The sequence below is a fragment of the Physella acuta genome, unplaced genomic scaffold (assembly GCF_028476545.2).
Source record: "Physella acuta isolate Inbredline_101_S28 unplaced genomic scaffold, ASM2847654v3 ptg000308l, whole genome shotgun sequence".
NCBI lineage: Eukaryota > Metazoa > Mollusca > Gastropoda > Physidae > Physella > Physella acuta.
This window is the reverse complement of record NW_026731827.1, coordinates 186,208-203,532: the sequence shown is the minus strand read 5'-3', so window position 1 is coordinate 203,532 and position 17,325 is coordinate 186,208. Positions and strand designations below refer to the sequence as shown.

At 38.5% G+C, this 17,325-nt stretch overlaps 1 protein-coding gene across 2 annotated transcripts in view; it reads right to left on the bottom strand.

The window, feature by feature from the left end:
- Positions 1 to 12,647, bottom strand: part of LOC131940023 (serine-rich adhesin for platelets) — a 52,366-nt gene extending 39,719 nt beyond the window's left edge. For both annotated transcript variants that reach the window (XM_059298562.1, XM_059298563.1), the window contains exons 1-2: positions 12,464 to 12,647; positions 7,335 to 7,951 (exon numbers count right to left, since the gene is read on the bottom strand). In XM_059298562.1, coding sequence (XP_059154545.1) covers positions 7,335 to 7,360 — 26 coding nt within the window. In that variant the 5' untranslated portion in view covers positions 7,361 to 7,951; positions 12,464 to 12,647. The remainder of the gene's footprint in view (positions 1 to 7,334; positions 7,952 to 12,463) is intronic.
- Between the last annotated feature and the right edge of the window lie 4,678 nt (positions 12,648 to 17,325).

Below are 17,325 nucleotides of genomic sequence, written 5' to 3'. Positions count from 1 at the left end.
GACACTGACAGGCAGGCTATATACAGGTCTACTACAGGCTAGCTTCATTTATATGACTGCAGTGACGCGCAGGCTATGTACAGATCTACTACAGGCTAGCTTTATACCACGTTGACAGTCAGACCATATAATATATCGAGCCTACAACTGGTCATAAAATAAATAGTTGAGGGTTAAAGTTGTGTTGATCAAAAGAACTCTTCAATTTTTAGTATCCACAAGTGAAGCCAAAGATTTTATTTCAATGTTTAAGTGCAATCGAAGAGTGAAATAGAAAAGTGAAGAAACTCATTATTAAATTTATTAATTAACAATTATTAAGATAGTATGTTTTGATTACCAAACTCCACAATAAAGTCTAGAGTATAGGTACATGGTACAGTGATAGGGTCAGTGTTTTTTGTATTGTATCAAGGTGAAAGCTTACAAATATCGAGAATTAACGAGAATTCAGCTGTTTTAAGTCTACCCTCAACATCATCATACACCTGTACATTTACTTCTAACCCAGCACTTACACACCTGTTAAGTAACATACCCACACACTCCAAGTTTTCTTATACCATCACGTTTAATACACATAACTGAAAGCATTCCGACGTTCGCGCTATTTAATAACCAGCGATCCGGAACCAAAGATTGCATAGACCGAGTCGGAGAAATACCAACTATTCAGAAGTCGGCAGCCAACCATTCAGAGGTTGGCTGCCAACCATGCAGGGGTTGGCTGTTCTCACGGCAGACGACGATACAAGTTGACACGGTACAGTAAAAAAAAATGTTAATGACTGAAAGTGGTTTTGATATTGGAGAAATTTGTTTAGGGTTAGGATAAAAGAACGGCTGGTGTGTTGGGTAGCAAGGTCGTTAGAGATGATGGTGTTAAGGTTTGGTTTAGGTTGATCGTTGAGGGGGGGGGGGCATTGTTGACAGAACAAGGTCACCAGGTCAACAGGTCAGTTTGTGTCATTGGATAAGGCATGATTTCCTCATGGGGAGGTGTCAGTTTTCACATATATATGAATATATATATATATATATATATATATATATATATATATATATATATATATATATATATATATATAAATATATAAATATATAAATATATATAGGGGATGTACAGATGTCTCACATGTGGTATTATGAAATTCAAATTTTGAAAATGAACACACTGAAAGCAATAAGTGTGTTATCACCAGTGGCTGTAATTTAAAGAAGAGGCGTCTAAAGCACTTAACATGACACTGGCTCTCGCACCACCACTCCATGCTATCTAGGCTACACCAACCTATGAGGTTGGTGCTGGTGGATCTCGGGACACAAGCTGTCATTAGAGAAACTGTTTCCGGTTTGGTTGCAGAGTGGGGTGCGGTTGGGCGACAATAGACCGATAACAAAATGACAGTTTTGTAGAGCGTGGATTAGAATGTTAAGATAAGCTTGATAAAATCGACTGCAACATTCCTAGCAAGCTGAGTGACATTTTCTGAAATACAACGCACAATTTGCTAAAATTAGACAAGGCATTTTTTTTATGTGACGATATGATGTCAGTCTGTTTTACGTTTGGAGTTAGGGACATCCTAGAGAATCGACATCATCAGTTTAGATTTAGTTATAATGTCCTGCCTCCCCCCCCCCCCACCCAAGCGTTTGATTTTGTTTTCTTTAAAACAATAAGTCACTGTGTGTCCATGTATCGTTGTGCTACTCTAAACACCGCCAAGTGTGTCCATGTATCGTTATGCTACTCTAACCACCGTCACTGTGTGTCCATGTATTGTTATGCTACTCTGAACACCGCCAAGTGTGTCCATGTATCGTAATGCTACTCTAACCACCGTCACTGTGTGTCCATGTATTGTTATGCTACTCTAACCACCGTCACTGTGTATCCATGTATCGTTATGCTACTCTAACCACCGTCACTGTGTGTGTGTCCATGTATCGTTATGCTACTCTAACCACCGTTACTGTGTGTCCATGTATCGTTATGCTACTCTAACCACCGTCACTGTGTGTCCATGTATTGTTATGCTACTCTAACCACCGTCACTGTGTATCCATGTATCGTTATGCTACTCTAACCACCGTCACTGTGTGTCCATGTATCGTTATGCTACTCTAACCACCGTCACTCTGTGTCCATGTATCGTTATGCTACTCTAACCACCGTCACTGTGTGTCCATGTATCGTTATGCTACTCTAACCACCGTCACTGTGTGTACACGTATCGTTATGCTACTCTAACCACCGTCACTGTGTTACATGTATCGTAATGCTACTCTAACCACCGTCACTGTGTGTCTATGACATAATTATGCTACTCTAACTACCGTCACTGTGTGTCCATGTATCGTTATGCTACTCTAACCACCGTCACTGTGTGTCCATGTATCGTTATGCTACTCTAACCACCGTCACTGTGTGTCCATGTATCGTTATGCTACTCTAACCACCGTCACTGTGTGTCCATGTATCGTTATGCTACTCTAACCACCGTCACCGTGTGTCCATGTATCGTTATGCTACTCTAACCACCGTCACTGTATGTGTGTCCATATATCGTTATGCTACTCTAACCACCGTCACTGTGTGTCCATGTATCGTTATGCTACTCTAACCACCGTCACTGTGTGTCCATGTATCGTTATTCTACTCTAACCACCTTCACTGCCCGTGTGAAAACCTTGGGTGACAATTATTTTCTCTAATCCCTGCTACATCACATTATGTTTGTCCTCGACACATGACAGGTTGTGTCTATCAAAGGACCAATCACAAAGCTCTAACTAATCACTGAGTTAAGCTCTGTAACCGCTTGACTGCATCTTTCGTCAACATCATAGTCTTGTCTGCTGTTGAGTCTTCTTTTATGTCTACTGTTTAGTTTGTTGTTTAGTCTGTTGTTTAGTCTGTTGTCCAGTCTGCTATTTAGTCTTCTTTTATGTCTGATGTTTAATCTGCAGTTTGCTCTACAGTACTATAGTAAAGTCTGATGTGTAATCTACGGTTTAGTGTGATGTCTATTATGATGTTTAGTCTGATGTTTAGTCTGATGTTTAGTCTACTGTTTTAACCTTGTAGCAACAATAATTGTTAAATAATTGTTAAAAAGAAATCTCAGATAAAGCAAATTTTAAAAAACCATGGCCAAAATCTCAAGGTAGACTTGTTTGAAACAATGTTTGTCGATGTTTGAATCTCATTTGTTTTAAACTGCATCACACTAGACCCCACCCATAAGTTAATGACGTCAGATAAATTAGATAAATAATTTTTGAGATTTTTCTTTCGTTCATGGAGTTAAAAACGAATCGTTTTTCAAATTGTTTTGATGTTCGGCGGGTTTATTTTAAAGTATGTTGAGATCAAACATGAAATGGAAAGTTATAACTATTAATGTAAGACATAAATTAGGGTTGCTAAATTAATTAGTTAACCTGCCATAGTTTCCGTGTGGGACAATTTTAAAACATGGGCAACTGTGGGATCGCGGGGAGGAGTTGAGGGAGGAGAACCGATGAATCATAGCGCTACTATATTAATGATAATTCATTACAGTTACTAGATTAATGGGGAATTATTAGAGTTACTAGATTAACTGTAGTTAACTGCTTCTATCTGACTATTATTTCAGTCTCTGCCGGTGATAAAATAGTGAAGAGGATAGACAGCCTCTACCAGATGGTGAACTATCACATCCTCTAGGTCACGGTAACAGGGGTCAACAACACCTTTATGCAAAGAATAATGTCTAGATTTTACGCACATTATTTTGAATGGATTGCGCTTTCAAAAATATTTTTACTTCTGCTGTCTTGTTTTGCAGATGCATCTTTTATATAGATTTGATGTAAATGTTTACTACAATTCTGATAAAAGCAGTCTTGTATTTTATAAAAAACAAATCCAGATTTATGTAGTCACAAAACAACGAACGCTATCCCAGAATTTAGACTAACGATATTGTATAGCCCCGCGGTAGCCGCGGCCGCTACATTAAACACCAAATCTTACAGCGATATACTATATCTATTCCCATAGAGGTATCATTGCAACACCTATTGTTTTCTTCTCATCATGGATTTTGTGATATTTTTGCCTAAAGCAGTAACATTCGGCAGAAGAAAACTGCACGCAGATAATGTTTTCTCATCTAGAACACGGGATTGGTTCTAAGGTTTCCATAAGTAGGATACAACTAACATATCAAAGACGAAATAGTAAGGGCGCCAGGAATCTCGCTCGACATGATCACATTGCTACACAAACAAACAAAAAAAAAGTGCATTTGAAAGAAAAAACTTTGAAGCCCGTGACCGAGTCAACTTAAAAATCAACGAAAACCGAGGTATCACTTAAAATGTTTTACACTGCACGGTGCATGTATATGTCGTTACACCGATCCCCGCGGGCTACATTACTCCCATGATTTGATGCTCCAGTTCAATATCCGATTGCTATCAGCTTTATTGAATCTTGTTCAATGTTACAGGTAAAGTTATGCAATCAGCTTTATTGAATCTTGTTCAATGCTACAGGTAAAGTTACGCTATCACCTTTATTAAACCTTGTTCAATGTTACAGGTTAACTTATGCAATCAGTTTTATTGAATCTTGTTCAATGTTACAGGTTAACTTATGGTATCAGCTTCATTAAATCTTGTTCAATGTTACAGGTTAACTTATGCTATCAGCTTCATTAAATCTTGTTCAATGTTACAGGTTAACTTATGTTATCAGCTTCATTAAATCTTATTCAATGTTACAGGTTAACTTATGCTATCAGCTTCATTAAATCTTGTTCAATGTTACAGGTTAACTTATGCTATCAGCTTCATTAAATCTTGTTCAATGTTACAGGTTAACTTATGCTATCAGCTTCATTAAATCTTGTTCAATGTTACAGGTTAACTTATGCTATCAGCTTCATTAAATCTTGTTCAATGTTACAGGTTAACTTATGCTATCAGCTTCATTAAATCTTGTTCAATGTTACAGGTTAACTTATGCTATCAGCTTCATTAAATCTTGTTCAATGTTACAGGTTAACTTATGCTATCAGCTTCATTAAATCTTGTTCAATGTTACAGGTTAACTTATGCTATCAGCTTCATTAAATCTTGTTCAATGTTACAGGTTAACTTATGCTATCAGCTTCATTAAATCTTGTTCAATGTTACAGGTTAACTTATGCTATCAGCTTCATTAAATCTTGTTCAATGTTACAGGTTAACTTATGCTATCAGCTTCATTAAATCTTGTTCAATGTTACAGGTTAACTTATGCTATCAGCTTCATTAAATCTTGTTCAATGTTACAGGTTAACTTATGCTATCAGCTTCATTAAATCTTGTTCAATGTTACAGGTTAACTTATGCTATCAGCTTCATTAAATCTTGTTCAATGTTACAGGTTAACTTATGCTATCAGCTTCATTAAATCTTGTTCAATGTTACAGGTTAACTTATGCTATCAGCTTCATTAAATCTTGTTCAATGTTACAGGTTAACTTATAGGCTACATCATCGAAAACATAATTTTACCGGTGTCAGGAGACGAGCGTCAGTCAGTCATTTGGACAATGATGCGTTTGTTAATAAAAGGAAAAGCGGGTAGTTTTCCTGCACATTTATTTGAAAGCATATATTAGAATTTGCAACTATAATAACCGTTAAACAAAATATTGTCAGTTTAATAGATTTATTTGTGTTATTCTTTGTGAATTTCGTCCGTGTTTGGTGGACACGTTCATACTTAAGATGGGAAGGGGGTGGAAAAGGGGGGGGGGGTTAACCCCTCCTCTATCCACCCCGGAGAGATTCTTGAAATAATAACTGTTAATCAGAAGCCGTTTTTAATGTACATATTTGATATGAATTTTAATGTAGAGTGTGAGAAATACCCGTCTTTATTAGGCCAATTTTATATGCACCAAGATCTGAGTACATTAAAAAATTAATAAATATACATTCTTAAATTAAAAGCAAGTGGTAATGCTGAAATTATAAGACAACACAAAAAAAAACTAGAAGTTTAGGTATGGCTTACTAAAAGATATTAATGAGATGTTTAGGTAAGGGCTAGTATGTGATATTGATGAGAAGTTGAGGTACGGACTAGTAGCCTATGTGATATTAATGAGATGTTTAGGTAAGGGCTAGTATGTGAAATTGATGAGAAGTTGAGGTACGGACTAGTAGCCTATGTGATATTGATGAGATGTTTAGGTATGGGCTAGTATATGATATTGATGAGATGTTTAGGTATGTGCTAGCTTATGATATTGATGTGATGTTTAGGTATGCGCTAGTATGTGATGTTGATGAGATGTTTAGGTAAGGGCTAGTATGTGATACTGATGAGATGTTTAGGTATGGGCTAGCATGTGTGAGATGTTGAGGTAAGGGCTAGCATGTGATACTGATGAGATAAGAGTTACCCCAACAGCAAGTATCGACCTGTAGTGGCGATACACTTTATAAACTAACGGGTTTTAACAGCTTGACGGCTGTTATCTGAACCTCCAAGTTGAATCAATATCAAAATGTGATCACGCCCAAACAGGTTATCATAACAAACGGAGGGCCTCAAAGGTTAAGTCAATTACGTGATGGTGAGTTGTCCGTTTGTTTACAACTCGAGTCATTTGACTGGTCGGCACTCTGGTTAAATGTCTTGTTAAATGTCTGTTTTTGGTTAAATGTCTTGTTAAATGTCTGTTTTTGGTTAAATATTTTGCTAAATGTCTGTTTTTCTGTTTGGTCAATTGTCTGTCTGCTCTTCTGACTGGTCCTCTGACTGATCAATTGTCTGTCCTTCTGTTTGGTCAATTGTCTTGCTAAATATCTGTTTTATGTTTGGTCAATTGTCTTGCCAAATGTCTGTTTTTCTGTCTTGTCAATTATTTGCTAAATGTCTGTTTTTCTGTCTTGTCCATTGTCTTGCTAAATGTCTGTTTTTCTGTCTGGCCAATTGTCTTGGTAAATGTCCGTTTTTCTGTCTTGTCAATTGTCTTGCTAAATGTCCGTTTTTCTGTCATGTCAATTGTCTTGCTAAATGTCTGTTTTTCTGTCTTGTTAAATGTCTGTCTGGTAATTTGACTGGTGATCTGTCCGGTCAATTGTCTTGGTATAGGTCTTTTCTTCTTATCGGTCATGTGTATGTTATGTGTTTAGTATTGGTTTAAAACATGGCCATCTATAAAATCCCGACTCATATAAAACAAACCCCATTAAAAAAACACCATTAGACAAACACCATTAGACAATCATCATTAGACAAACACCATTAGACAAACATCGTTAAACAAACACACACAACTTACATCTTTGATGTCGTTGCGTCTTTCATCGATGTAACACCTCTAATCGTCAGGAGGAAGCCATTTCTAGCGGACACTTGACTTCAGTTTTATCTCCCTCTTCAATTTTTATCTGACCATTGAACACATTATCTCCAAATTACAACGACAAATCTAACTCGCTTTGTAGTTGTTTCACAAAATAGAATAAAACGATTGAAATCCAACAAAATAGCTATAAGCGTTGTAACAAGTATCGGCAATATATTTTCACCAAAATACCAGAGATAGAATTGCACAATGTAGTTGTTTAGCATAAAATCTAAGTTATGTTGTTATAGCGATAGGTTAGCCGTATACATAATAAAAATATATAATTAAACGTTATTTGATTGTACTAAATCAATACACGTTAACACAATCCAAAGAATTATTTTCAAACAAATGAGAAATCTACGGTTTCGACGTTCCTGCAGTTAAATGCACATTTTTAACATGTTTGAATAATCCACGCACATTGTATCGTGTTGCTATACCACAAACTTGCAGTATTCCAGGATAAAAAGGCCAACAGAATCAGTAGTTTTTCTTGATTGTAACTCCATTCATTGGGCTTTATCCCTTGAAAAACCTAACAAAGCCTGAAATAAAACGTAAAATAAAGTTTAAATAAAATAAAACGAAAAAAAAACCACGATATAAAGCGTTTATTTATAACACAAACAAAACAACCCAACCTGATATCTAATTTATATTTATAACAATAACAATCCAAGCCAACATAACCTCAAATAAAGCGAATATTAAATAACACCCAATTCAAGTGTATATTTATAACATAACAAGCCAACATAACATGAAATAAAACGTAAAACTATGACATCAACAACCCAACATAACATGAAATTAAACGTAAAACTATGACATTAACAAGCCAACATATTCATGAAATAAAACGTAAAACTATGACATCAACGGCCAACATAACAGGAAATAAAACGTAAAACTATCAGAGGCGTAGCTAGGGGAGGGCGGGAGGGCGGCCGCCCCGGGCGCCGACCCTAAGGGGGCGCCAAAAGGGGTAGAAAAAAATTTAAAAGCTCATTTTAAGCTGCAGTTTTGAATTATAAACAGTCAAAGTAAAGACATTTAACGGCTGAGAGCCTTTGCATACTGATTGAACTGTTTTCTACCTTGATTGTGTAACTGTAAAACGTATATGTTTAAGAAACAGTGACTGAAAAAAACGCTTTCCTAGATGGGGAGGGGGGGGGGGGGGGGGGGCGCTTTTTCGAAGACTAAAATCGAAAAAATTCACACCGGATTAAGGAATAAATAACCGATATCAAGAAACCCATTGAACTAAAACGTATTTTACGATTGTGTAACATAAAAAAAGCTATTGGCGTTTAAAATCCGCTGTAACATTTTTGTCCAAAATGGTGGGGCGCTTTTTCACTAATAAAAATCGCAGGATTTGTACTGGATCGATTGCTAGATAACTCTTTTAACACTTAGAAAAGAAATCAATTGTATTAACACTTAGTGTACGATTTCAATACCCAGTTTTGCTAAGTAATAACGCGACTAGTTCTTTGTACGATTCTTACGATTCTCTCAACTTGATCGTGATAGATCAGATACTTTTACTTGATTGCGTTACATCTTGCCTGGATCACTGCATTAAAGAGAAATAAATATAACGGATTCTTGTATCGCTATCCGATCAGTAAAATAGGAGACTGACGGAGCGGGTGGATGGGAAGCAACACTCTTTGCCAAAATTTTAAGAGAGAAGAAAATTAGTATATTGTACTGATTATTACTTTGTTCAACCTAACTGATAATTCAAAATTGCAATATTGACCTATCGAAATAGTTCTAAAGACACGACCAAAAGTTGACCAAATAAGGCTTGCACCTTCTACAAAATACACTCCAAGCAGTGGTTCTTAAATTTTTGGAGTACCGAACCCCACCAGTTTCATATGCGCAATCACCGAACCCTCCTTAATAGTTGTATCGTCTACAATGACACAATCCGATCGTGAATCCTATGAGTCGGGTGTGTGTCTTGACCTCCGCGGAAGCCCTGAGACTGAATTACCGAACCTCTCGGGTTCGATGGAGCCCACTGTTCTAAACTCTTTTGATTTTCTACTTTTTATTCGTTTCGGCATCTTAAGGGGAATTTGATTGGCGTCCAGTGAAGTTTTAGGGAACGACAATGAGCGTAATTGTTACTTTTTTTTCCAGACTGTCGCACACACAAACACACACGCATATATATATATATATATATATATATATATATATATATATATATATATATATGGGGGGGGGGGCGCCAAACTGAAAGATCGCCCCGGGCGCACGGAGGGTTCGCTACGCCTCTGAAAACTATGACATTAACAAGCCAACATAACATGAAACAAAACGTAAAACTATGATATCAACGGCCAACATAACATGAAATAAAACATGACATCAACTAGCACACCATGTCAGTAATGCAGCACACATGTAATTGAAAACAAAAACAAATCAGCTGTGGAATCCACACCTCACTAAAACAACAGTCATTAAGACGTGGAATCTAACGGGCATTGAATGAATCATTGTTGTCATTCCCACATTGTGTTGTACGATATTAATGACCTATAGGCCAAACAAGATTACGTATAAAACTGATGTATTGTGAGGACTTCAACCTGATCAGTTAAGATCAGTGAATTTTATTAGATCATTTTATGTATCGTGAGTTTTCTGTATTGTGATGATGTCAAACCAGATAGGTTAGGAACGTGAATTTTATAAGATAAGCGTCCCATTGACGTCCAGATTAGCTTCCTTCAGACGGCTGGCATGACGTCAGATTGACGTCCAAGATTACGTCAATCTGCAGTCTGACATTAAGATTCAATTTAGTACAACATTACGTCTGTCATTCGTCTGACATAAAATTTTAACTGCATCCAATAAAACGTCCCTTTGGCTTCTGAGTTTGAAATACGTCCAACATCACGTCCGTTTGACGTCTGGCATAAAGTTTCAATGACGTCCACAACACTCCACATAACATCAAACGACAGCCAGCGTAATGTCCCTCTAAAGTCTAACACAACACATCACAACATCCCACGTAACCCTATCCTGTGGGACCAGCTTGGTGGGCCCAGGAGTTACTGATCTTGCTCCACACTGCCCCAGATGTCAGACATGTTAAACCATGTTTCTGCCAAGACAAATGTCTTCCTACGCCCCCACATTCACTGATGGATCCTGCTAGACGCGTCTTCAATCTGAAATAATTCTGCACAGAAATGACAATTATTGTCGTAGGTTCGAATCCTTCTGATGCTACGTAAGAGAGAGAGAAAGATTTACGACACCATTACTCAAACAAGTGTTTATGTTTAAAACTTGTGTTTCCGTATTGTTATATTAGTTTTGTAAACATGAACTACAGGTGGGTTAAAAATCATGGTAAGGAAGTAAACAATGTCTTTCGACGTCACAGATATGTAAAAGGTATCGATTATTGGAGATGCACCATGTGGTCGAATGGTAGGTAGTCACCCAGCTAGGAGGGAGCTGGGGGGGGGGGGAAGGTCATATACCCCCCCCCCCCCCCCTCTTGTACCATTAAAATGAAAATTTACTCACGAAAAGTGACAGCTATTGGGGACTGAGTACTCGCGTCACTTTACAATTTTAATATATTTCGTAATGTCCTTTAAACACCGTTCTGTAAATTAGTGCATGATTATTTTTTAAACAAAGTAAATGGGCACATGAATCGTTTTGTAGATTAAATGATGGGTAGGTCCATGAATAGTTTAGTGCATTAGAAACAGGAATGGTTGCTTGGATAGATTTGACAAAAGCTATGTGTAAGCGACGTACATACAGACATATTCTTTATTTAGCCAATCATGTGATGAGCTGGTTGGCTATCTTCGACATTTCTCTAAGTAGAAGTACAACATCAAACATACTCGTGATATAATCAATAAGCAGTTAAAAAAACCATACGGCGTGGTCGAGTCGGTAAAGCTCATGGCTGCTAAACCGAAAAGTCTCGAGTTCGAACCCAAAATCAAACAACTGCTGCCTTGTAGTTTGTTCTTGGTTGGACAAAGGCTATGGAAGCAAATTCTAAAAGGAAAGCAGGCTGAAATCGGAGTCAATGGCCTCAATGGCGCATAACCAGTTGACACGTATCCTTAATTGTGATGGAGGCGTGGTCGAATAGGCAAAAGCTCATGGTTGATACATTCGATAAGGCTCGATCCCTTCCAACACTAAACATTAAGAACGAAGAAGAAGAAGCTACAAGTTTTATAAAATCTATTCCCCGTCTCTTTTAACCCAACCGTCCACCACACCTGTATTTCACAGCTGTTTCGGATTATTTATTTTCAATCAATCAATGTCGGTCTGAAATTCTAGCTGAACAATCATGTCTCCCGATAGCACAGATTGAAAGAGAGTTGCTCTACCCTGTTCGACGACGTGCACTGAGGTTTTGCTTAGAGAAACTCTTGTCTTATCTAGTTAAAAAATTGCTGTCCAAACCTTACTACAGTACACTTAAGCAACCCGTCTCACACCCGGCCCCACCTAATCGACATTTTATCTACCAACGTACACACAAAAACTACCCGACCCAACCTAATCGACATCTTATCTACCAACCTACACACAAAAACTACCCGACACAACCTTAGAAGCAATTCACAAGCCATACAAAACTAATAAGCTACCAGCTATTGCCTGGTACACAAGCGGAGCTTATGAAACCACAAACTCTGTATGGGTAGTCTGTGTCTGTATGTTTTAAACATGCATGGTATATATATATATATATATATATATATATATATATATATATATATATATATATATATATATATATATATATATATATATATATATTATATACACATAATTATATAAATATATATATATGTCTGTATAGTAAAGATATACATATAACTCATATATATCTCATATATGTATATATATATATATATATATATTTTATTTATTTATTTATATATATATATTATTTATTTATTTATATATATATATATATATATATTTAAAGTCACGATTGATTATAAACAAAAATTGCTGCAGTCATCTCTCACCTGCTATGACTCCATTATATCTAGGTATTCCTCTGCTATCGTATCATTTGATCCTATCGGTAATTTGTTGAGAAGATCTCCCACCTTAACTTTACAAGGCCACAGATCAACAGCGATCAGATCCCAAATCTAAAGCGGCACACATCGAAACCACACGACCAGCAGACGTCAAGCCAGGTCTGCTTGTGTGCTATGTGACTTGAGACACCGGGGCGGGGGAGCGGTCGGATGTGACTCATGTCACGTGGTACGGGGCGAATCTTTTGTTGCTCTGTTTATTTGTCCCACATATTCTGGTGGGGAATTTTTTTCCAACACGGGTAGCTGCATATAAAAATAGTTTCACTTGGGGCGTCACGGTTATTAATGTCCAGAAAAGGGGTATTGATCTTAAGGGGCGTATAAAATCAAGTGTTGTTTGCGTTTCAGTAATTCTGATGTTCCAAGTGTATTATCTGCACTTACACTTGTACATCCAGTGCTACTGATGTTCCCGTCTAATATCTTCTGTCTAGTGCTACTGATGTTCCGTCTGATATCTGATGTCTAGTACTACTGATGTTCCCCTCTGATATCTGCTGTCTAGTGCTACCGATGTTACCCTATGATATCTGCTGTCTAGTGCTACTGATATTCCCGTCTGAAATCTGCTGTCTAGTGCTACTGATGTTCCCAGTCTGATATCTGCTCTCTAGTGCTACCGATGTTACCCTATGATATCTGCTGTCTAGTGCTACTGATATTCCCGTCTGATATCTGCTGTCTAGTGCTACTGATGTTTCCCTCTATCTGCTGTCTAGTGCTACTGATGTTCCTTTCTGATATCGTCTGTCTAGTGCGACTGATGTTCCCATCAGATATCTGCTGTCTATCTAGTGCTAGTGATGTTCCCCTCTGATATCTGCTGTCTATCTAGTGCTACTGATGTTCCCGTCTGATATCTGCTGTCTAGTGCTACTGATGTTCTCATCAGATATCTGCTGTCTAGTGCTATTGATGTTCCCATCAGATATCTGCTGTCTAGTGCTACTGATGTTCCCCTATGATATCTGCTGTCTAGTGCTACTGATGTTCCCCTATGATATCTGCTGTCTAGTGCTACTGATGTTCCCCTCTATCTGCTGTCTAGTGCTACTGATGTTCCTTTCTGATATCGTCTGTCTAGTGCGACTGATGTTCCCATCAGATATCTGCTGTCTAGTGCTACTGATGTTCCCCTATGATATCTGCTGTCTAGTGCTACTAATGTTCCCATCATATATCTGCTGTCTATCTAGTGCTAGTGATGTTCCCCTCTGATATCTGCTGTCTATCTAGTGCTAGTGATGTTCCCCTCTGATATCTGCTGTCTATCTAGTGCTACTGATGTTCCCGTCTGATATCTGCTGTCTAGTGCTACTGATGTTCTCATCAGATATCTGCTGTCTAGTGCTACTGATGTTCCCGTCTGATATCTGCTGTCTAGTGCTACTGATGTTCCGTCATATATCTGCTGTCTAGTGCTACTGATGTTACCAGTCTGATATCTGATGTCTAGTGCTACTGATGTTAGCTCTAATATCTGCTGTCTAGTGCTAAGGATGTTCTCCTCTAATATCTGCTGTCTAGTGCTACTGATGTTCCCGTCTGATATCTGCTCTCTAGTGCTACTAATGTTCTCTCTGATATCTGCTGTCTAGTGCTACTGATGTTCCCATCTGATATCTGCTGTCTAGTGCTACTGATGTTCCCCTTTTATATCTGCTGTCTAGTGCTACTGATGTTCCCGTCTGATATCTGCTGTCTAGTGCTACTGATGTTCAGAGTCTGATATCTGCTGTCTAGTGCTACTGATGTTCCCGCCTGATATCTGCTGTCTAGTGCTACTGATGTTCCCTCTTATATCTGCTGTCTAGTGCTACTGATGTTCCCAGTCTGATATCTGCTGTCTAGTGCTACTGATGTTCCCAGTCTGATATCTGCTGTCTAATGCTACTGATGTTAGCTCTAATATCTGCTGTCTAGTGCTAAGGATGTTCTCCTCTAATATCTGCTGTCTAGTGCTACTGATGTTCCGTCTGATATCTTCTGTCTAGTGCTACTGATGTTAGCTCTGATCTCTGCTGTCTAGTGCTACTGATGTTCCCGTCTGATATCTGCTGTCTAGTGCTACTGATGTTCCCCTTTTATATCTGCTGTCTAGTGCTACTGATGTTACCATCTGATATCTGCTGTCTAGTGCTACTGATGTTCCCGTCTGATATCTGCTGTCTAGTGCTACTGATGTTCCCCTTTTATATCTGCTGTCTAGTGCTACTGATGTTACCATCTGATATCTGCTGTCTAGTGCTACTGATGTTCCCGTCTGATATCTGCTGTCTAGTGCTACTGATGTTCCCCTATGATATCTGCTGTCTAGTGCTACTGATGTTCCCGTCTGATATCTGCTCTTTAGTGCTACTGATGTTCCCGTCTATCTGCTCTCTAGTGCTACTGATGTTCCCATCAGATATCTGCTGTCTAGTGCTACTGATGTTCCCCTCTGATATCTGCTGTCTAGTGCTACTGATGTTCCCCTTTTATATCTGCTGTCTAGTGCTACTGATGTTCCCGTCTGATATCTGCTCTCTTGTGCTACTGATGTTCCCCTTTTATATCAGCCGTCTAGTGCTACTGATGTTCCCGTCTGATATCTGCTATCTAGTGCTACTGATGTTCCCAGTCTGATATCTGCTGTCTGGTGCTACTGATGTTACCCTCTTACATCTGCTATCTAGTGCTACTGATGTTCCCTCTGATATCTGCTGTCTAGTGCTACTAATGTTCCCATCAGATATCTGCTGTCTAGTGCTACTGATGTTCCCCTATGATATCTGCTGTCTAGTGCTACTAATGTTCCCCTATGATATCTGCTGTCTAGTGCTACTGATGTTCCCGTCTGATATCTGCTGTCTAGTGCTACTGATGTTCCCGTCTGATATCTGCTGTCTAGTGCTACTGATGTTCCCTCTGATATCTGCTGTCTAGTGCTACTGATGTTCCCCTCTGATATCTGCTGTCTAGTGCTACTGATGTTCCCTCTGTTATCTGCTGTCTAGTGCTACTGATGTTCCCCTCTGATATCTGCTGTCTAGTGCTACTAATGTTCCCAACAGATATCTGATGTCTAGTGCTACTGACGTTCCCTCTTATATCTGCTGTCTAGTGCTACTGATGTTCCCTCTGATATCTGCACTTCTGCAGGTTTAACATTATTCTGGAACAATGGGTTAAGCGTTGTGCTAGATAGAGGAGTTTAACTTTGCTACCGTGGGTACAGAGAAACAAACTAAGCGTAGAAGAAAACTAATGTTTAACTTCATACTTTTGTAAAAAAAAAAAATTTTAAAAATCTTTTTTCGAGATATGGGTGATGTCGTTTGGTGGTGGGACGTGGCGCTGAAGGGCTCATGTTTATTTTAGTACCGGCATGGTCAAAAGAAAGATATTATGTAACATTTCAAATCTGTTGAGTCAAATATTATTCTCGAACATTCCGCCAATTTTTCTATAAAATGTGTATGTAAAGAATGTACTTGTATATGTAATGGATGCGGGTAGCTTATAAGTGTAAAACAAAATGCATGTAACTAAGTGTAAACAACATAAACGTCTATTTTCACTTGCAATGTGTGCGGTTGGATTGTTTATACTAAATGTCAGAAATATACATGAATTTGGTACAATGTTTCTTCCAGGCAGAAAATATATACTTTTAACGATGACCGCCCTCCACCCTCGGAAATTTTTGTCCGTCCCCGGAAATTTCAAGTGCCCCCCTCCCCCCCCCCCCCGCCTCCCGGAGAAAAACTGATATGGAATATACCTTTAAGTTGTTTTTTTTAATTACATCACTATTCCAAGTAGATCTATTACATCTTACATGCAGTAGGATAGACGATAGCAGGATACAAGCAGTGCGCAGATAATTGACTTTGTCACAGAGAGACCATGCCAGGGCGTATTTCAATTTATTTGTTGTAAATGAAAACGGAGATCCGCTGTCTGGCTTCTTAGAATATATGAGACGACAATTAGTTGAGGTCACGTGTCAAATGTCGGCGTCAGTTGTCGTGACAGGCGTTGTAGGGTGACATCACAATGGAGCTATATTTAAACACAGTGCCGACCTTGACATCACGATGGAGCTATATTTAAACACAGTGCCGACCTTGACATCACGATGGAGCTATATTTAAACACAGTGCCGACCTTGATGTCTCTAGATCCAGGAAGTCTCTGTGACATCACGATGGAGCTATATTTAAACACAGTGCCGACCTTGACATCACAATGGAGCTATATTTAAACACAGTGCCGACCTTGACATCACGATGGAGCTATATTTAAACACAGTGCCAACCTTGATGTCTGTAGATCCAGGAAGTCTCTATGACATCACGATGGAGCTATATTTAAACACAGTGCCGACCTTGACATCACGATGGAGCTATATTTAAACACAGTGCCGACCTTGACATCACGATGGAGCTATATTTAAACACAGTGCCGACCTTGATGTCTGTAGATCCAGGAAGTCTCTATGACATCACAATGGAGCTATATTTAAACACAGTGCCGACCTTGACATCACGATGGAGCTATATTTAAACACAGTGCCGACCTTGATGTCTGTAGATCCAGGAAGTCTCTATGACAACACGATGGAGCTATATTTAAACACAGTGCCGACCTTGACATCACGATGGAGCTATATTTAAACACAGTGCCAACCTTGATGTCTGTAGATCCAGGAAGTCTCTATGACAACACGATGGAGCTATATTTAAACACAGTGCCGACCTTGACATCACGATGGAGCTATATTTAAACACAGTGCCAAC